The sequence below is a fragment of the Eufriesea mexicana genome, unplaced genomic scaffold (assembly GCF_001483705.2).
Source record: "Eufriesea mexicana isolate 0111107269 unplaced genomic scaffold, ASM148370v2 scaffold18737, whole genome shotgun sequence".
NCBI lineage: Eukaryota > Metazoa > Arthropoda > Insecta > Hymenoptera > Apidae > Eufriesea > Eufriesea mexicana.
The window spans coordinates 227,688-248,429 of NW_016926029.1; the positions used below are offsets into that span (position 1 = coordinate 227,688).

The 20,742-nt window shown below is 30.4% G+C and overlaps 6 protein-coding genes across 6 annotated transcripts; 1 reads left to right on the top strand and 5 right to left on the bottom strand.

The window, feature by feature from the left end:
• Positions 1 to 5,912: 5,912 nt before the first annotated feature.
• Positions 5,913 to 6,699, bottom strand: strat (RAB interacting factor STRAT). The gene is made up of 2 exons (XM_017909580.1): positions 6,411 to 6,699; positions 5,913 to 6,146 (listed from the first exon to the last, which is right to left on the bottom strand). Exons 1-2 carry the CDS (start codon positions 6,534 to 6,536, stop codon positions 5,913 to 5,915), a joined length of 360 nt encoding a protein of 119 aa, XP_017765069.1. The 5' UTR covers positions 6,537 to 6,699.
• A 183-nt stretch (positions 6,700 to 6,882) lies between these two features.
• LOC108554340 (uncharacterized) lies at positions 6,883 to 7,569 on the bottom strand. Its single transcript, XM_017909581.1, has 2 exons — positions 7,329 to 7,569; positions 6,883 to 7,232 (listed from the first exon to the last, which is right to left on the bottom strand). The coding sequence occupies exons 1-2, from the start codon at positions 7,567 to 7,569 to the stop codon at positions 6,883 to 6,885; spliced, it is 591 nt and encodes a 196-aa protein (XP_017765070.1).
• Positions 7,570 to 8,028: 459 nt separating this feature from the next.
• On the bottom strand, positions 8,029 to 10,845 carry Orc1 (origin recognition complex subunit 1). Its single transcript, XM_017909548.1, has 5 exons — positions 9,311 to 10,845; positions 8,977 to 9,250; positions 8,634 to 8,899; positions 8,269 to 8,552; positions 8,029 to 8,195 (listed from the first exon to the last, which is right to left on the bottom strand). Exons 1-5 carry the CDS (start codon positions 10,843 to 10,845, stop codon positions 8,029 to 8,031), a joined length of 2,526 nt encoding a protein of 841 aa, XP_017765037.1.
• Positions 10,846 to 11,189: 344 nt separating this feature from the next.
• LOC108554338 (splicing regulator RBM11) lies at positions 11,190 to 12,164 on the top strand. The gene is made up of 2 exons (XM_017909577.1): positions 11,190 to 11,362; positions 11,697 to 12,164. The coding sequence occupies exons 1-2, from the start codon at positions 11,279 to 11,281 to the stop codon at positions 12,162 to 12,164; spliced, it is 552 nt and encodes a 183-aa protein (XP_017765066.1). The 5' UTR covers positions 11,190 to 11,278.
• Positions 12,165 to 12,349: 185 nt separating this feature from the next.
• On the bottom strand, positions 12,350 to 14,979 carry LOC108554328 (glucose dehydrogenase [FAD, quinone]). Its single transcript, XM_017909546.1, has 11 exons — positions 14,826 to 14,979; positions 14,513 to 14,712; positions 14,336 to 14,447; positions 14,135 to 14,269; positions 13,965 to 14,080; positions 13,720 to 13,887; positions 13,485 to 13,638; positions 13,251 to 13,411; positions 12,990 to 13,167; positions 12,699 to 12,903; positions 12,350 to 12,626 (listed from the first exon to the last, which is right to left on the bottom strand). The coding sequence occupies exons 1-11, from the start codon at positions 14,977 to 14,979 to the stop codon at positions 12,434 to 12,436; spliced, it is 1,776 nt and encodes a 591-aa protein (XP_017765035.1). The 3' UTR covers positions 12,350 to 12,433.
• A 270-nt stretch (positions 14,980 to 15,249) lies between these two features.
• grp (serine/threonine-protein kinase grp) lies at positions 15,250 to 17,923 on the bottom strand. Its single transcript, XM_017909547.1, has 7 exons — positions 17,862 to 17,923; positions 17,493 to 17,716; positions 17,093 to 17,413; positions 16,586 to 16,789; positions 15,803 to 16,041; positions 15,569 to 15,703; positions 15,250 to 15,468 (listed from the first exon to the last, which is right to left on the bottom strand). The coding sequence occupies exons 1-7, from the start codon at positions 17,921 to 17,923 to the stop codon at positions 15,250 to 15,252; spliced, it is 1,404 nt and encodes a 467-aa protein (XP_017765036.1).
• Between the last annotated feature and the right edge of the window lie 2,819 nt (positions 17,924 to 20,742).

The following is a 20,742-nucleotide window of genomic DNA, read 5'->3' on the forward strand; positions in this document are numbered from 1 at the left end:
CATTGAAGCTTTTCACAGTAGCTACCGCGTTACCGCGTATTCGAACGTACTATGTACGATATACATATATCTTTTCTCGATCATTCAGGGTAGCTTTCCTATCGATAGCTTTTACGATTTATATTCTATCTGTATGACCGACGCAATTCAAAGAAAAAAAAAGAAAAATGTTCAACAAACTTTCGATAAAGAGTACTATGACATAGGGAATTCGGGTGATGATATAATTATACGTAATATAATCCTCCGATTTCTCTTTTCTTTCTATATTTTTTTTTTCTTTTTCTTTTCTCTTTCTTTTCCGATGAAATTTGAATACGCGAACAAAACTCGATCGATGCTCGATGAAAATCAGCGAGAAAACGATAATACGCATAGGGAGGAATTAACTTAATACGGGTAAAGCTTGCAATTAGATGTAACAAAGTGCCCAATATTCGATCCGCCAGCAACGCTGACGCTTTGCCCGCGAGAGAGGAACTTAGGAAGAACATAGGAACAAAAACGAAAGTTAATTACGTAACTCTATACCCGTCGGGATAATGAACTTCAAAGGAAGAAGTAGCGAAACGACGAAGAAAATTTAGAATGTAATTTCAAAGTTAACACATTCGACATTTCTTCGAGTAACCCGTGCATCCTTAGATACTATCGACGCGCTATTGTTATTGTTATTCTCATTATTGTTATTATTATTATCAATTATCATCATCGTTATCATCGTCATCGCCGCCATTATTATTATTATTGTTACAACAAAACCAACTACTACTACTACGACTACTATTACTACTACTTCTACTATTACTTCTACTACTACTACAACTACTGCTACTACTATTACTATTACTACTACTACTACTATTACTATCGCTATTATTACCATTAAAAAATAACTATTACTACTACTAAATACCGCTACTACCGTACTACTATATCGTTATCGCTATTTGTAAACATTATTCTTATTACGAACTTTCTGTGAAATTATACGAAAAAATGTGGCTAAAGAAAAAACATCGAGCGAGGATGATTTCGAATCGAACGAAAGCCACTTAATTCTTCAGCAATATTAAATCGCAGACCAAACTATTCCATCGCCTATCGTGCTTTCACGGAATTAGCCGCGAATCGCGGTTATTCGCGTGTTCCGGGTAATCGCGAGCCGATCGTTAAGAAAGTTTTCTTCGAGCGAAGGATTAAAGGAGGAAAAAAAAAAAGAAATTTAACGATTTCAGCAAGCTCAACGTGTAAATCTTACACGAAAAACAAAAACGTATTACGTATTACGTGTTTAGAGTAATCAGAATTAATCCCGTATAATTACATCGATCGCAAACGCATCGCTTCACCTTGTCCTCGATTTTAATTTTCATCCTTCGCGTTACGATTGATGGTTCGTAGCCGGATCACGCACGCGAGTATTATGTTCGACGAGAATTTGAGCATTTTTTCTTTCTCCCCTCTTTCCTCTGCCCTTTTTTATTCAGAAAGATGTGACCCGTGACTTTGCAACTTAACGAGCGACACTGGGCGACCGATGTAATTGTACCGCATCGCTATATTTATTACAATTACGATAATTAGGGTCGTAGGTAATAATGTTAAAAATGCTACGGGCATCGTAAAACAATCGAAAAGAAGCTTCTCTTATTATTATGGCTCCGAGTTAAGAATATTCGACGTATAAGAGAATAACGCGTAATCGACACAACGAATATTGCGTAGAGCCCGAGTTCGCCGATCAAGGAACGAACGATTCGATTCGCGTAGAGGGAAAATTATATTTCACGACGAGATGAAAATATCTCTTTATCCAAACTCGGTGAATTTTCTTGGTCTATCGAAGATTAGAAACCAAAGGCAGGAAAGAGAAGAGGAAAGGAAAAGGATTTTTGGAAAAATTGGCCGAGATTGGCTGGCGACGAATCGATGAAAAAGTGATGATCATTGACTACCTATTGCTACATATGTTTTATACGCGTTGTCATCTGCCACGAATGAACAAGCAGTCGTTTAGATGATAGGAAGCGTTGATAAATAAATTAATTAATGTCGTTAATGTTTAATACTCCACGGACCAAAACACGTAATCCTAAATCTTTATCGTCGTGTAATTAGATGCACTTGTGCAATGCCTCCTACGAGAACGCATAGTAGAGAGTCAAATTCACCTTTCGTTTCGCACCGATTTGTCCTTGTCGGCGCCTCTATTCTTGTCCAACTATACACAATTTACATACGTGTATGTACGCATACTTAATAATCAAAGAAAAAGATAACGATCGTCGAATATATATTACTATCGAAATTACCATGTTCGCATACTTCTTAATTTGTATTACTACCGCTAACATTCCTAATGTAACGGATTAACGCACTATTCTATTTAACGCAAAATATCGTTACATTAAGCGAAACTGTAATTAACCGAGTCTCTCTTCTGCGAGAAGCCTATTTATTTTTTCATACTCTACTTATCATATATATACATACGTATTGAATGTTCGGTCAATGATGCTGATCAAGACAGTGCTGAAAATCCTGTTACAGGAAAATCGCGAAACGAAGGGTGAATCATTGTCGAGTAAGCAAACGTTTCGAGCTTTATCGTCATCGTTGTCGTCGACGTCGTCGTCGCCGTCGCCGTCGTCGTCGTCGTTGTTGTCGTCGTTCTCATCGTTGTCGTCCTCCTCATCGTCCTCATCATCGTCATTGTCGTCATCGTCGTCGTCGCCGTCGTCGCCGTCTTCGTCGACTAATTTTTTGAGATAAATTCTCCAAAACAACAGCGATACGTTGCCGGCGAACAGATTCGACGGTTTGATCCTTTTTAGGGGTTTAGACAGCTTTCACTGATGCGTTTTGGCTGATTTTTAATGTAACGCTGTTATTATATCGAAAAGTTATTAGTCGAAAGTCTATTTAATAGATTCGTTTTAATCCGCATTCTCGTAAATGATAACGCAAACGTTTTACGACGCGACTCGCCGGATCGAGACACACGGATCCATTGAAAAATTGTTAATCGCAGTAGAAGTAGAATTCATTTCCCTAACCAACGACGAACTGAAAGATCGTAATGTAGAACATCGAACAAACGAGAGAAGTTGTAGTGCGAAAGAAGCGCTTTTGTTAGAAGCAAAAGAAGACCGGTGCGAGCCGTAAAGAGTTAAATAGTTAAAGGTATCTCCGTTCTGTGTTTCGCATCGAAACTTTCTTAGGCTAATCGCTATTGAGGGATATTTCGTCGCGTGGGTGGCTTCTAGCGCCAACGGAGTCTAAACCACGCGAATTCGCACATATTTCGGTACAACGCGAAAGAGGAGGCCACCTTTGTTGTTTAAAAAATTATTCGATTCCATTCGATCCTTAGCAAGTAATTGTATCCTTGTAAGATTGTGTTTTAATTAATAATATCTCCGATAAATCGTCGACAACGTATTATAAAACCAAAGCTACTTGTTTCGTTTCCCAGAACAATACACGGTTCACGTTAATTAGTTTCGTTTTTCACTAAACTCGCGAGCATTTTCCCAGTTTGTAACGCGTGATTCAATTACCAATATCATTTCATGTACCCGTATCTTTCGAAGCATGTACCATGCATAATCTTGTTTCGTTGAATGCGATACATTTAATTACGCTTATATTCTTTCTCGACTAAACGAAGAGGAAACGAAAAATGAAGTCATTCAGTGTGCCATTGAAACGTCGCGGAACGCTTAAAGATAGCTAGAAGTTCTATCGTAGGAGATGAAATATGGATAAAATCGTGCTGATTATCAAACGAAGACGGAAAACAAAGTTTCAAAAGCGATTGTTGCGTATCCTATGGTATTATATGTATGTATGCATCGATCAACAAATAATACGACAAATGTTTTTGCACGAGGAAAGAAAGAAAGAAAGAAAGAAAGGAAGAAAGAAAGAAAGAAAGAAAGAAAGAAAGAAAGAAAGAAAGAAAGAAAGAAAGAAAGAAAGAAAGAAAGAAAGAAAGAAAGAAAGAAAGAAAGAAAGAAAGAAAGAAAGAAAGAAAGAAAGAAAGAAAGAAAGAAAGAAAGAAAGAAAGAAAGAAAGAAAGAAAGAAAGAAAGAAAGAAAGAAAGAAAGAAAGAAAGAAAGAAAGAAAGAAAGAAAGAAAGAAAGAAAGAAAGAAAGAAAGAAAGAAAGAAAGAAAGAAAGAAAGAAAGAAAGAAAGAAAGAAAGAAAGAAAGAAAGAAAGAAAGAAAGAAAGAAAGAAAGAAAGAAAGAAAGAAAGAACGAACGAACGAAAGAGGAGGGCTCTGTGGTTGTTAAAAATATCGTGGAAGCTGTGAAAAATAGTAGAAAGAAGAAAATGAGCAGCGACAATTATTGGACTTTTGCGATAGCATAAACGTGACGTGTATATTCAGTTAATTTTCTATCCGATTCTACTCTTGTTATTTTTGTACATTTCCACTACATCTATCTCGATGGCACAGATATGTAGAAAGTACGGATACCCGTGAATCTTAACGCGAGCATAAATTAAAAGTATTCCGATACGCGACATCGGTAATCGCTTATCTATTGATTTGCGTTATAAAATACTCTACGTTTGGGAACATGTACACGTTACGAAGATGTACGAAGGAGTCGGTAGTAAGAAATGGTAATCGAGATATCCGAGAGACGGAAAAAACCGTGTTAGACGAGCCTTATAAATGTTACTATATTACCGATCGATAAGTTCGAGTATTATATGCAATTTCGGAAAAAAGATTCTCTTAGCGTAGGATTAATTATCGCATCGGTGATCCGATATAATGTTCACCGTTACTGTCTATCAACACGTTATTATTTATTATTACAAGCTCAACTATTCTATGAATGTCGTTATATCGTTAAGTTTACCGTCCTTTCTCCGCCATTTTGTTCATCGTAACAGAAATTTTATTATGAACCGTTATCGATAGTATCATCATTGCCATCGCGTAATTATATATGACAATTGATGTTTACCGTTGCGATCGTTATTTGTAATTATCGCAGTTACATATTATGCACGTTTAACTTCAAAGGGACTTACGTGCTATGTTAGGGACAGGAGAATGCAAGATGCAGAAAATAAACAAAATGCTTTGTTATTTACAAGGCGCGGAGTGAATGCACGACTATTTTTGCAATATTTCACGCAAATTCTTAACGCGATTAACGGAGGAAGGAAATACATAATGTATAGTTGTAATCAACTTTTTTCAAAAGGCTTTACAAACACGCAACGACTTTTTCCTTTACGATCAAAGTGAAATAAAAAAGTCGAAAAAAAGAAAAAAAGAAAAATTGATTGATCAATTATAAAGCAGTTAATAACGTATAAGCGACTTTCTTTCTGTCGTAAAAAATTTACAGTGTACAATGAAAAATTAATGGAAAGGTTCATTTGCTATTTACATTCTCTTAAATACATCAGAGATGCAAAATTCAAATTATCGTGACTATTTTTTAAGAAAAACATTAATTTACATGATATAAGAAATGCGTGTACGTAAACTTTACTTACGCATTACCGACGCAGTATGTAAAATATAATTATGCCAATATGCACAATGAATAATCATTTTTGCGACCCAATCGTTGCAATGATATAAGCATCGGTAATGATAAAATTACGAATGCATACTCAGTAAGTGCGTTGATAAATCGTTTCTAATGGTAAGCGTAATTGATTAATTATTATATCGTAACGACGATTGATTATCTGATTTATCGGCTGTGTTTGTAACGTACGTGATTAAGTATTAAATTACAACTTAAATATCAACGTGATTTTTTCTTCTAATCTTCTTGAGATTCATCATATTCATACCTTATAATGCATTTTAAATTAAAAAAAAAGATCAGGGTACCTTTCATATAAAATTAGAAAACAACTTTATTTATTATAAATCATTCGTGTTTAACTCTACTTAGTGCGATATACGATTTCTTTGTAGATAAATCGTGCCAACCCACTGGACCTCTTTCACAATCTGCACATGCTAAATATTTTACGTTGCCTACTGTATGTGAAACACCAATATTTTCAAACGTGTACATATCCTCCACCAACCAATAGTCGGTTATCATTTCCTGTTGATCCGCTTCACCTTCTCCCTTACGATGTATATAGGGTAGATTAAACTAAAATGGTATAATACAAACCTTAACTTTACTACTAAATATTTTGCATAATATTTTATGTTTGGCATAATTGCAAAGGAACAAATTACAGAAATATCACGAAATAAATAAATTTTGAGGTTAGGTCCGTCACAAAATACAAATAGAAAATATTTATGTATCTACGCAATTGTGTAGCGTTCAAGGAAATTTTAATAAGTAACAAAATCTTTTTTCATTTAATTTCTACATTAATTTTTCACATTAAAAATGGTAAATTCCCACCTCGATATTAATTAGCCGGGCTGCACCAGCATTGAGCATTTTTGATGGACAAAATGTGCAGTAAACTTTCAACTTGTTCTTTTCATCTTGATCCTTCAGTATACTGATATCCCTGCTCGTGGACATATCTTTTTATTTCAAACTTCTTTTCGTTCGAAACTTATAAATATTAGTTACACAAGTATTGACGTTAATAATGTTGACACTTCAAACAAAAAATACTGGTCGAACAAGAATCGCAATCAGAAATGCTCGATGACAATTCGATAGTCGAACGACTAAATTTTGTTTATCGACGACAGCTTCAAATCAATGTGTATAAGATTATTTCTTATACAGAAAAATGTTTTCCTTAAAAATATTTTTAATTTTTTCATGAATATTGTTACAAACCTCAAAATTAAAGTAAAACGTATTTCTTATTTGATCGGATCATATATCTCTTAGGAACATATTTTTATATGAAATTAAGTCACTTGTTGTAAACAGTAATATAATCGTTAGTTCGTTCCATTTCTTTTTTGTCTATTAATCTCCAACCATATTCGTTAAATGTTTTATCAAACGGCATTGGATCCGTCCAACGATGTTCGTCTGCTTTCGGTCCAATGACAAAAATAAGATTTCCTGTATAATTTTTCATATAATTGCAAAAAGCAGATGCATCATTAAAATAACAAAATAGGAGAGCATATTTATTTGATAGAAAAAAGTTATTTGTATTATTTTCACGAATGAAAACAATATTCTTTAAAAATAATGGTGGTGAATATTTACTACACCACCACGAGCGATCTAATTCTACACCGATCACATCTAAACCTTGAATAAAATAATTAATCATTAAAATTACGTTCAAAATGTCGATTAATGTATACAAAAATTCTATTTTTTAGATAAATCTTACGAAAATCTTACCAGAATATTTTTGAAACAACCATTCTAATAAACCGCAGCCGCAGCCTATGCTTGCTAATCCAACCAGATTGTATTTCTTAATTAATTCTTTTAAAAAATATAAGTCATTAACAGTTGGTAGAACCCAAAATAATCTGCTTTTGTTTAATTTATTTAAAGTACAATTTAAAGTAACAATATCCATCCACTTTTCTTCACTATAAAGTGTTAAAATTTGTTCATCGATGTTTTCGTTAACCATGTCTTTAACCAGAAGATATCTTTAAATTGATTTTAATAAAGCACTATTCTTATTAATACGTACTTGCTCATTGTTTATTAATAGACCGCAAAATTTGTAGATGAAATTTCTAAATTACGTAATATAGTAATATATGTATATTGATAATATATCGATAATGCTTACAGTACATCTGTCGACAAATTTTTTATTCATATATTATTACCTAAATTAAAATTATATCAAGTATTTGATGTTCCTATACATAAAATTTGATTCTTTAATAAATAATTCATATTACAAAATTCATTGATGATAATAATAGTTGTATAAAAAATTAAGAATATAATAGATTACACTGTGTACTAAGGCACTTTTAAGGAAGCATTTTAACATGCATCATGATACACGTGTGCACACACACGCACGCACACATACACACACACTCGCATTTGTTAAAAATTATATTGTTCACTATTTTTAATTTAAATTTAATTCCTTAATTGCATAATGAATATCATCTGTAGAAACATTTAATAAAATCTTTTGATATATATCATTTTTCGAGTGTTCACATATTAATAATCTATTAGCACCTAATCTTCCACAAATAGCAAGTATTTCTGTTACCGAAGGTACTTCAATGCCTGTACAAAAATGGAAAGAGAATTAGAATTTGCTTTTAAATATTTTCTAGTATATTAGATTGAACAAACATACCATCGAAAGAGCATAGCGATTCAAGTTGTTTGTACGCATCTTTAAAATATACTTCCTCAATCGAAGTTCGCGTGACTTCTGCAGACATCGCTTGTAAAAATATTTGCTCCATCTTTGAACAGTGTTTTATGGCCTGCACTTTTGCAGATGCGATCATTTCAGATACAGCTTCTGTTACATCCTGAAGGGATATTGTTTCAGCACTTTGCGATTCCGCAATTTCCACAGCACGACGGCATATGTCCAAAGCTCGTCTAGCATCTCCAGATACAGCAGAAACTTTTCTAGAATTAAATATTTGTTTGTAAATAAATTTAACATGTGATAATAATTTATACTGTATATTGTATTAAGTATTATAATACCGTGCAACAAGCTGTATAGCTTCATTTCTAAAACCATAAAAATCCTTAAGTCTAGACATTACTATTTCTTGAAGTTGTTTGTAATTATAAGGCTGAAAAGTTAATCGTGTTAAACCTAATCGTGATGTAACACGACCCATTAAAACTCTTTCAGGTAGATCCATAGTATTAGCTATAGTAATAACAACTAACTGTGCTGTTGACTTTGTTGGCCAATCTAATAAATTGTAAACAACATCTTGACGTTTTGTACACAAGAAATCAAGCTACAACAATAATATATGTTAACAATAAATGAGGACAATATCTATATATATTGTGAGATATTGAAAAGAAGTCATACTTCATCTATAAGAAGCAATGTCATTTTAGAAGTAGTACTGTGAAATCTTTTTTCAAGAATATGATACGATTGCTCCCAAGTTGCTGTTTTACCATCCAACTGTTTTAGAATTTGTACATAAGCTTGTCTTGGCTCAGTTAGTTTCATACCATTAATTGCAACATAATTAAAATCATCTAATTGTCCTTTAATTATCAACTTTTGTAAGCACCTAATAACTTCATTTACAGTTGCAGTTTTACCTGTCCCTGGTACTCCACTTATGTATATACATCTACAATTTGTTTTTAATTTAGTGATCCAAGTTTTTCATAAAATAATTTTTTTAACATACCCTCCATTTTTGTCTTCCAACTTCCCTCTAAGAAATGTAAAGATATTATTAAATTCCTCTTCTCTACAAGGCAGTGATTTTGGAACAGCACTAACATGTAACCTAGATTTAGCCTCCTGTAATGGAGTAGTTGGTTTCAAAGGAACATTATTTCGTTTTACTAATGATGGTGTTAAATTACTATGTTTTACTTTTATTTTATGAGACTTCGGAGTACTCAAATGAGTTTCTTCTAAATGTGACTCTATGCTTTTCTCTACACTATGTTTTATTTGTGGTATTTTCCTTGTAGATGAAACTTTAACACTTTTGTATGTATCGGATAAATATTCATCCCCTGTACTACTGCTTCTCTTATTGTCAAATTGAACACCTGTCTCTGTATTTTCAGAAATTACCTTCTTTTGCTTATTCAATCTGGTAGGAGTAAAGTTTTTAATTGGTGATGAAATTTTAATCCGTTTATAAATATCAACCAAACAGTCATCCTCGCTATTCCTGTTATTGTCATTAACATATCGAATATTCTTTTGTGTATTCCCACAATTTGTTCTCTTTTGTTTATTCAATTTTACAGGTGTATTATTTATAGGTGCTGATATTAATGAATCTTGTTTCTGAGTTATCTCTTGTATTTTTGAGCTATGATCCAACTTATGTCTACTCTTAGATTTATTAGATTTTTTTAATGACTTTACTTTGAATATTATATCTGTATAGCTACCATTTTCTCCATCTCTTGTAGAAGGAATACGATTTCGTTTATTATTGTTTATATTCAAATGTCTAGGATTAACTCCTAAATCATGTTTACTATCTGAATTATTGGAAGCCTTATTGTGCGGTTGCTTCTCTGATTGCTTTTTATTTTTGAGATTATATATAATAGAATTGACAAGTAATTTATCCTCATTATAATTAATATTTTTTCTACTTCTTAAAGATGGAGAATTTATTGGAGTACTTTCTGAAAAATTTAAAGTATCACAATGATAAAAAGAAAGTCTTAAAGGTGGCTTTCTGTTTCTACTCCCTCTTTCTAATCTCTCTGTTTCTAATCCATTTTCAATTTGTTTCTCTACCAATTTCTTACTATTATTTAATTTACCCGTTGTAAAATTATCTTTGCTATCAGAACAAGATCCTTCACTTTCCATTTCTGAATAACTTTTCTTCTTTTGTCTGTAAAATCGTTTGTGGGATTTATGAATAGCTTTCTCATATTCAGAGTCTGTATCAATTTTGTATAAGCTTTGTTCTGTGGATCTTCTAAGTTTAATTCTAAGAGAACTTTTTTCTTTATGTAAATTATTGATTTTTTGTAATGTATTCTTATAACTTTGAAACACATTTTCTGTATCTGAAGATGCATCTACAATATGTTCTACTATATTTTGTACTTTGGAACTTTTCTTTTTTCTCAATGTAATTTCATTAATATTGTCACATGATTCTCCTTCTCTACTAGAATTTGATTCTGTATCAAGTATTGTTTTTATCTCATTCTCTGAACATTTATTTAATCTTGAGGTCATTTTAATTTTTCACTTCGACTAAATAATCTTTTTAATAAATTATATTTTACTAGTCGCAACGTTTCGTTTACTTAATTGAACATGAAATATTCGAACAATAAAATTCTTGTTACATTTCACCTCTTTCATGTTTTTCCACAACATGAATTTTTTGTTATTTTTGTAATATACATATAACTTTTTAGTATTTATGCTCTAATTCAAATCTTTCTTCATATATGATCATAAATAACGTAGTTTATTTGAATTACCTTCGTATAGTAGATGTGTTCAAACTTTAATGCTATCTAGTGTCAATTGTAAGATTTATAATTGGAATGCGTTCATAGGTTTGCGTAGTATATTTTGTTTAGTTATCGCAGAAATTACTTTCGTTTTCAATAAACCACCTTTCTAATAAATTTTGAATCAATTTTCATTTTAATCTATCAGTATGGATGAAGATATGCGTACTCTTTGGTGTGGAAATCTAAGTGAAAAAGTAACAGAAGAAATTCTGTACGAATTATTCCTACAGGTTTGTAAATTCAAATATCTACGGAAAAAATACGGAAAGATATTTCCCAGTAACATTTAGTAAAATTAGGTATTTAGAAAATAAGGATTAATTTTCAAATCAATTTTATTTTTCTTTTTTAATATAATTTTAAGGTTATACTATTTTGCGTAAATGTCTAATTACATGATTTAATGTTACACACTAACCTCATTAACTTTGAATATACATATTAGCTTAGATTTGTTTGTACATTTTGGATATATATTCAACTGTAAAAGTAATTATAGTTTTACTGTTGCAAAATTTGTGTTAAAATTTAATATTTCATAAAATATTTTCTGCAATGTTATAGGGTGGGCCTGTACAAAAAGTTTCTATTCCTAAACATCCGAATGGCAAGCAGAGATCTTATGGATTTGTAATTTATAAACATATTACTTCTGTATCCTATGCTTTAGAGCTATTTGATGGTACATGCCTATATAATCGTCCTCTTAATATCAGCCTAAAGAAAAACATAGAATTGTCACAAATTACCCAACCACAGGATCATTTTATTGATTTCAATCATTGGCTTCAGTTAGGTGAAGAAGTGTTATTAGGGAATGATATGTCTCATTTGAAAGGAAATACATTTGGGATGAATATGATACCAACCATAGATTCACGCATGAAACAAACAGATAATTATTCTTATAAAGATGATAGGAGATCTCGACGGGTACACCCCTATAATAGGGAACAACACAAAAGTAGTAATCACCATAAGAGAAGCCACTATTCCAAACATGATTATAGAAGTAGTAGACATAATTATTAATCTCTACAGTTATTAATATAGATAGGTTATAAGAACATTTATTGATATATCTGTAATAAAAATATTTTTTGCTTATTTTTATAAAAAATATAGAATTTTCTGTAGTTTTATGTTCTATTTTCTAAGAAAAATTGTACAATGTATTAAAATTTCTTGATATATCTGTTTATGATTCATATGCATATTGTACCAATTTCAGTTCATCTACTAAATTTAAACTAAATTAAGATTAGTATTGAATAAAATAACCGTTTTTTCCATATATTATATCAATCATTAGATGTATAACAATAGCTATATGATTTATGACATTTTGTATGGTTTATATTAACTTTTACATCTTGTTTAATTATACGTGCGGCTTTTTCGGCAATCATTATAACTGCAGCATTAATATTACCGCTTGGTAAAGTTGGAAGAACAGATGCATCAATCACATATAAATTTGTTGTACCATAAATCCTACAAAAAAATAATTTATGTAACACTTGTATAAAGAACAGAACTGTTTTACATATAAAATTAATAAATTACTTAAATGTTTGATCGACAACATCACCCATTCGACATGTACCAGCAGGATGATATGAAGTTAAAGTTAAATGTTGTATATAACATTCCCAATATTTCGTACTATCAAATATTTCGTTTTCACAACCAGGAAAATGCTTTTCATGAATAGTTGCACCAACACTTTTCATGGCATTTGTCCCAACAAGTTTTTTCACAAATTGCAACCCTAAAAATATGTAATACACATGCAATTTTATTTCAAACAATGAATTATATATCTTATCTTATATTAAATTTTATAATCCATATTACCATCTACAAGAACTGCAATATCATCTTTATTTGATAAATATTTTGGATCAATTAAAAGTGGATCAAAAGAATTACTGCTACTTAATTTAATTTCTCCCTTACTTTTTGGATGTAACAGTACTGGAGCAATTGTTATTGTATTCTTGTATAAATTAGGCGCAAAATATTCATTGTATACCTATAAAATGACATATATAAAATTAATTGTGTTAATAGATAGTACATAAAATTTAGGTAATTGTAAATCATTTTGTAATGTACTTCATCAGAAATTCCCATAGCTTCTTTTAGAACAATACCATTATCCCTTGTTACTCCAAGTGGCATTACCATTATTTGTAAATCTGGTATACTTGATTTATTTTTCTGAATAGAACTATGAAAAGTTCCCAAAACTTCAACTCCTGTAAATGTCCAAGGTCCTAATATAAAACATATAAAATATATAATATGGATAATGAAAATTAAGAATTTGTTATTTTAAATAAATTTTACCTTTTCCAAAAAAAAAATAATTTAGTGCTGACATAGGATTCAATGTATTACTCATACGGAGACTTATGCTTGTATTAAGCACAATTAAGTCAATTCCAGTAAGCACATGATCAATTAAATGTTGACCAACTGGTAAATCATTAATTACATTTATCTAAAAATTATATAAATTATTACATTATTACAAAAAGTAAATCAACTTGTACAAAAATCAATATGTATAAATAAATTTTACATTTAAATCTTCTAAGTGTTTCTTTGGTCCAATACCAGACAGCATTAATATTTTTGGAGAACCAATAGCACCAGCACAGAGAATAACACCTTTTTCTGCCATTGCTTTAAATGTTTTATTTAATGCAACAAACTGAACCCCTACTGCTCTATTTGATTGCATTAATACCTTAAAACAATTAATAGTAACATAATTGTAACTAATTTAAAAAATTAAAGTTGTTATAAATTTAGTTTCAAACCTACATTTTCTACATAAGCATGAGTAATAATAGTCAATTTATTTTTCAAATTTTCATGTAATAATTTATCCGTACTCCACCGTTTTCCATTTTCCATAGATAATTGCACTTTCATAAAACCTAAATTAATAGAATGATAAAATCATAAAAATCATTTGTTCCCATAATAATTACCATTCTTTAAATTATCATTGATATTGCCAATATCTTGGTGCAATTCTTGCAATCCTTTTAAAATTATGTCAGCAAGACCTGTATTCCATTCTGAATCACTTACAGGTATTGGACCACCATTTTTTTTAATAGGTTCTAAAAATAATTTTAGACTATAATAATAATAGCAAATCTAAAAAAACAACAAACTTTCACAGGTACCAGTAAAATCCGGAAACCAATCATTATAATCTAAAGGATGTCCTCGTACATATAGCATATAATTTAATCTACTGGTTCCACCAAGTATTTTACCCATTGGCCATTTGCTTTGCTATAAACAAATCCTTGATAACATATGTAATTAAATGACATTTTATGATCAATTATATATTATACATTGTTCTTTAAACCCTTGCAAGCATGCTGTTGTGGTACAGTAATATATTTCCAGTCATATGGAGTATTTTGAATTAGGGGAGCCAAAAGTGGGATATCTAGAAAAGGTGGGGCAGTTCCTCCAGCTTCAAGCAATAATATTGTATATCCATATTCAGTTAGCTTTGTAGTTAAAATTGCACCTGCTGTACCAGCTCCAACTAAATAGGAAAATGATAATTTTACAATAAATTTATTATATAATCACATTTAAAATGTTTATTGTAAATACACGCGCGCGCATACATACATTTGTTACACACATATAACTTACCGATAATAAAATCATATAGTTGGAAATCTTTAATATCATTAAAAAACCACTGTTTGTAAATATCAAAAAAATATAAAAGATTAAGATAATTAGAAAATATAAATACTATCAAACTGGTAATCGTAAATATAATAAACTGTGTACATGCAAACATTATAATAGCATTACAAATTGAGGTTAAGAAATGTTAGGAATGAATTTCTTTCGGTATGATATATAGTTTTCAAAGATTACAATAGAAACGTTATTGCTGTATATAAATATCATCAGCATAGAAGTACTTATTCCGTTATTTTCAATACATACTCAATTGCGTAATCACATATTAATAAAAAATAAAAAGCTTGCATAGGATATGAAAAAGGATAGAAAATATTTTTAGAAGAGTATAAAAAATTTATTAAAAATTTGATTGTATACAATATTACGGTATGCATTCCGTTGCAACAGCAATTGGCCATGTAACAGGACCTTTTAATATAATATCTTCTAACAAGGATTTTATTTTTACAAATCTTCGTTTAAATTCTAGACCACAGCCCTTAGATAATCGAAAATCAACTAATATTTTTCCATCCATTTCAACAATATTTGCTTTAAAAACTAAAGGCATTTTTCTTCTATCAACCGCTGATATAGTAATCTGAAAAAAATAATCATGTGTATTTATGTATTATTTTTCATTTTAAATGATATTTCAATATATATTCTAATTTCAATTTCAATTTAGTTTCGCAGCTTACCGTGCCGAAATTATTAATACGACATGTATAATTTTCATTTTTTAAAGAATTTAGTAATCTTTTTATGGTTGTTTCCAACTCTGTTTTAACGAAAAATCTTGTCATTCGTCGTACCAATCGTTGGAATGTATTTTGCTGTAAATACAAAATTAAATGTAAATGAGTAGTGAAACATAAATCACCAAACAACTTTAATGGTTCAACATTTGTAATTATAACAATATGTTACACTACCTGGCTAGCCTGAGTAAATTGCTTAGTTTGCACTTGTGTACATACTAATAGATCTTCTATATGCGCAGGTTGTGAAAATGAAAACCCGGGCCGTTCTTCTAAGTTAATTTCTACTGCATTAGCATTTTCTAATACAGGCAATTCAGGTTGCGATAAACAGAATCTTGTTAAGTTTTCGTCTTCCATTATTTGCCTTGAATCAGTTTCATCAGGTCGAATATATCCTTCTATACTTCCAGCTATTATACAGAGGTTTTTAAAATTTTATTGATCATCATTTTTTAGTTTATTTGCAATTTATACTTCGATATTCGAAACTATAGCATAAAGAAGTAACAACAGAAGTGAGAATATTAATAACTTTTACTTCTTCATCAACAGAAATTTTTAATATTTTGGATGCTTATGCCATTGCTCTTTGCTCTGGAAATCTAGCTTTATGATCCTTAATTAAAATCATAGAGCTGTATTACCAAAGTAAAGGCAAAAGCTTTGATAATCTTCAAAAATGATGACTATATTCTAACTTGCTTGCTAAAGATTTGCTAACAAAAATAATGTTGTTACATACTTACTCTATGTTGCAAAAAAGTGTTGTATTCAATATCCACTCAGTTAGGTACCAAGCTGCTTTGAGTAATTTAATATGTACTCAGAGTCACTCAGTACCTGACTAAGTAAATATTTGTCTCATATCTTACTCATGGAACATTGTAAAAAACGTCATACATTACAAAGCTAAATAATTTTGTAAAATAATTTTGTATGTAAATTAATGCATACCTTTCTGGAATTTTTTGATGAACCATCTATGTTGCTTAATATCCTTTATGGTAAATCTGGATAGTGGTGAGTGCATAAGAACATTTTTAATCAGAGACAATGAAGAATTATCCAACTTTTTCCATGGTGTAAGAGACATGTATTTTCCATCTCTCCATGCCATATACTCTGGACACTCTGCCAAGGACTGATCCCAAGGCAGTTCTATAGTTTAGATATGGACCAGTTAAAAACTAAGAAATGTAAGTTATGCATTAGACCTAAACCATCAGACTAAAGATCACAGTAGTCTGCATTTTACAAATACAATCATCATCACTGATCATTATCTACATCAATAATTTACATAAAATATTTACAATTAAATGTGAAAAATTAAATGGAGTTTATATCGTTTTATATTGTAATTATGTATATTGACATCATGTTAATATCTATGCAAATTTACCATTGAGACAAAAATAATCATTTACAACAATTTAAAATAAATTTTTCTATAAAGATTACCTCCAGCTAGCAAAGCCACAAGAATTATACCACATGACCATATATCAGCTGGTTCAGCATGATAGGGACGCATTAATACTTCTGGAGCAACATATGGTAATGTTCCACATCTCCTTTCTAAACAACGTTCTTTGCCTTGTAAACGATATATTGTTGCCAAACCAAAATCAGAAACCTTTAAATTATCATGTTCATCTAGTAGTAAATTTTCTGGTTTCAAATCCCTGTGAGCAATACCTTTGCTATGAAGATACTCCACAGCAGATATTAATTGTTTGAAATATTTTTGTGCTTCCCATATTGGCATACCAACATCCGGTTCTATTTTAAATTAAAAAAAAGACTTAATAATATTATAATTTTTTTAATTTTGCTTTGTAGGAATAATATAATATCTCACCAATCCTATCAAAAAGTTCTCCACCTGATGCATATTCCAAAAATATATATTCCATATTAGGTTCACTACGCTTTCCAAAATACTGTATAATATTAGGATTAGAGAGCATACGATGAATTGTTGTTTCTTTACGTACAGTTTGACGAGCATCTGGATGCTTCTCTAAATCTACCATTTTCATAGCAACAGCCTCACCAGTAGACTTGTTTATAACCAATTTTACTCTGAAAATAAAAATTAAATTTAATTCTAACGATAATTTTTAAATAAAGATACAAGTAAAATATTTAACCGTTTCAAGTACAAATATTTTTTTGCATGAATCTTAAATGAAAAATATTTATATAAATTAAACATATATAAACGTACTCGCCATAAGCACCTTCTCCTAAAGTGTGACCAAATATCCAACCATCTACGAACTCCGTCATCCTGCTTCAGCATGCCTTTTTACGATGATAGTAAGAATCTTTGTTCTTTGACTGATATTTCCTTATAGACCGTTCATTTAACGTAATTACCTTTTCTAGAAAAAGATAAATTATTAAAATAATTAACACAATTTCATATAATAACCATTTTTTCTCAGTAAAATGCTCACATTATATATCATTTTTCATAAAAACGATCGGTCTCTCGAAGCACGTGGTTTTAATCACGTCGATGAAACATTGTGCTTTCGATTGAACCGAATGTAATATAATAACGAATTACATTTAAAAGCATATATTCGTACAACTAATAAAGATTCGTGAATTATGTCTTATTAATCTGCTTAATAATGCAATTGTGAAATAAATTGATATTAAGATTAAAGTACTTCCTTTTCAAGATCGTAAAAATTACTCCTGTAGAACACGTTATAAAATAATGTAAGAGGTATTCATCTCTAGAAAATGATGAACCACACACACTAGAATTTCTGGGTATAAAATTACTGTGTTCTCATTGGTCGCTGATGTATTTAAAGAACCTTAAAGTCCCTACTTTGTAGACGAATATCAATTAATGAGTGTATGTTTAAAAAACAAAAAAAAAATAATTTTAATACTAAAAGAACAGAATGATGAAATTACAATTAAAATTAAATTGATATTTCAATTTACTTTATAATTCAAATATATCATTTTACTTACAAGTTTTCTAACAAAGATGCACAACATTTTATTGTTTTCTACACTTTCATTTTACATCATCTTTGTAATATTTACTTCCTTACAAGGAAAGTGCAAGTCCTTTGGGTCACCGATTTAGTTGAAACTTTTCGTTTATATATCGTCCTGCAGTTTAAAAAAATATATCATTATAGCTGCAACTATCCAAAAGTTTTAACATATTGACGATTAAAGTCTTATTACTTACACAATTATATACTTATTTGCAATATATTTCAAATTAAATTGTAGCGTAATGGCAACCATCGAGAGTTTCTATACTTGGAGGATCGGGGTTCGATTCCCATTCACAGCTTTTTTCAATATATTTTTTATTTTGTATTCATTTTGCGCCTATGAAAACATTGTAAATAAAATTTCTTAATAAAATAATTTACTTTTTACGCTTTCGTATGCTAGTATATATTTATTACAAAATAATAACAATATTATGCAAAAAAAATACTTTTCTATAGCAATTTTATTTACTACAAGAAATGCAAAACCTATCGATCATGTCAGTATTAATTATTAAATTAAACATTGTATAAGAATGTTGCATATAATTCCAACTTTGCTGTGCAGCTATAAATTTTCATGAATTAATTACGAAAACTTGGCAACTTATTAATTTTCTACTGTCGAATTGATTTCTAGTATCCAGGTCGAATAAAAATTTTACCGCCTGCGATCAGCGCCATCTATGATTTTGGAATAGTTTCTCAAATAGTTTACTAACTCTGGTTACGTGCACCTAATATATTTTAATTTATTTTAATAAATCAAATCATAAAGTTTTCTACATTCTTTAATAAATTCAGCCCAAACAGTGGTTTTAATTAAACAATCAGCATTCATTTCTTTACCTGGTAGACGACAAATATGCAAAGGTACGCTTTTACAACCCAATTATAAAAGTTCATAAATTAATCACAGAAATCGAGTGATTTGTTAATTTTTCCCCAAATGAACAGGAGAGTGCATAGGAAATGAGAAAACATTGCAAACAAAACATTTTTCCACTTTTTATTAGTGATAGCAGAGCTTGGTTATGAAAAGGAAATATTCTGTTGAAATAAACAGGCACGTGCAACAGTAGAAAAATATTGGACTCATGGAATATCACCAGCGTAGAGCCATGAAATGTAGAAGAATTATATTTTATAGCGAGAAAAAATTGAAGCAGCAATACAAATATGTAAGTTATGATATGTCTATTGGATTCCAGGTCGGCTAACCATATGACATACAAGATAGTAATCTTTGATGGTCAAATAAAGGTTCAGAAAACGGATATGGCTTAGGCAGGCAAAAGATTAAAATTAATTTTGGTGATGGTCTCTTATAACAACTAGATATAGAGAATACAATGAGATTGAAAGGTATATTGTATTCCTAATCTAAATAAATATTAATATCAGTGGTCAAAGTCAATGATCATCATCAATGTGTTAAATTTCAGAATGATGGAGCTGAGGTATATAAAAAAAAGAGAGATTTGAATGAAAGCAGTGAGAAGAAGAAATACACATTATGTCGAATCAAGAAACAGGAAAGGGGCAGCATATGCCTCAGCAGAGAAGTATGTGTGACATTGACATGCAAGTATGAGGATTATTGAAAAAATGGAGAATGAACAAGTGGTAATAGTTATGAAAGGTAAAGATAAATTGAGTGTAAATGCTACATTAAGGCAAAAACATGTAGAAATATCTATAGGAACTTGGAAACTATAAAAGCAGCAGGAATAATGGGGCTGTGGCACATGGAATTCATTGGGCCAATAAACCAATGCTAAAAGGAGGTAAAAAGTATATCATACCTGCTGATGATTATTTGAGGAAAGAACCATTTGGTCGACTGACTTGTATATGCCGAAAGATTTAATATGAAATATTATTAACACAGGATTTTTTTTATTATAGACTTACAAACATGAGTAATATATATATGCAAGAGCCAGCAACTAAGGGTAAAGTAATAAATATTAATTAATTTCATACAAGAATTTCATACAAGATTACAGATTTGCCGAATAAACATACAATCTTTGGTAAAGTTACTGGAGAAGCTATATATTACATGCTTAAACTCGA

Coding starts and splice junctions, on each gene's coding strand:
- strat (XM_017909580.1), bottom strand. CDS start 6,536: ATGTCCACGAGCAGGGATATCAGTATACTGAAGGATCAAGATGAAAAG. Junction 6,147..6,410: donor CCCGGCTAATTAATATCGAG/GTGGGAATTTAC, acceptor ATACCATTTTAG/TTTAATCTACCCTATATACA.
- LOC108554340 (XM_017909581.1), bottom strand. CDS start 7,569: ATGGTTAACGAAAACATCGATGAACAAATTTTAACACTTTATAGTGAA. Junction 7,233..7,328: donor GTTGTTTCAAAAATATTCTG/GTAAGATTTTCG, acceptor ATTTTATTCAAG/GTTTAGATGTGATCGGTGTA.
- Orc1 (XM_017909548.1), bottom strand. CDS start 10,845: ATGACCTCAAGATTAAATAAATGTTCAGAGAATGAGATAAAAACAATA. Junction 9,251..9,310: donor TTGGAAGACAAAAATGGAGG/GTATGTTAAAAA, acceptor AACAAATTGTAG/ATGTATATACATAAGTGGAG. Junction 8,553..8,633: donor GCTATACAGCTTGTTGCACG/GTATTATAATAC, acceptor ATTTAATTCTAG/AAAAGTTTCTGCTGTATCTG.
- LOC108554338 (XM_017909577.1), top strand. CDS start 11,279: ATGGATGAAGATATGCGTACTCTTTGGTGTGGAAATCTAAGTGAAAAA. Junction 11,363..11,696: donor TGTACGAATTATTCCTACAG/GTTTGTAAATTC, acceptor GCAATGTTATAG/GGTGGGCCTGTACAAAAAGT.
- LOC108554328 (XM_017909546.1), bottom strand. CDS start 14,979: ATGTTTGCATGTACACAGTTTATTATATTTACGATTACCAGTTTGATA. Junction 13,888..13,964: donor CTCATGCTTATGTAGAAAAT/GTAGGTTTGAAA, acceptor AATTGTTTTAAG/GTATTAATGCAATCAAATAG. Junction 12,627..12,698: donor GTTGTCGATCAAACATTTAA/GTAATTTATTAA, acceptor ATTTTTTTGTAG/GATTTATGGTACAACAAATT.
- grp (XM_017909547.1), bottom strand. CDS start 17,923: ATGACGGAGTTCGTAGATGGTTGGATATTTGGTCACACTTTAGGAGAA. Junction 16,790..17,092: donor TGTGGCTTTGCTAGCTGGAG/GTAATCTTTATA, acceptor TCTAAACTATAG/AACTGCCTTGGGATCAGTCC. Junction 16,042..16,585: donor CATCAAAAAATTCCAGAAAG/GTATGCATTAAT, acceptor TCTGTATAATAG/CTGGAAGTATAGAAGGATAT.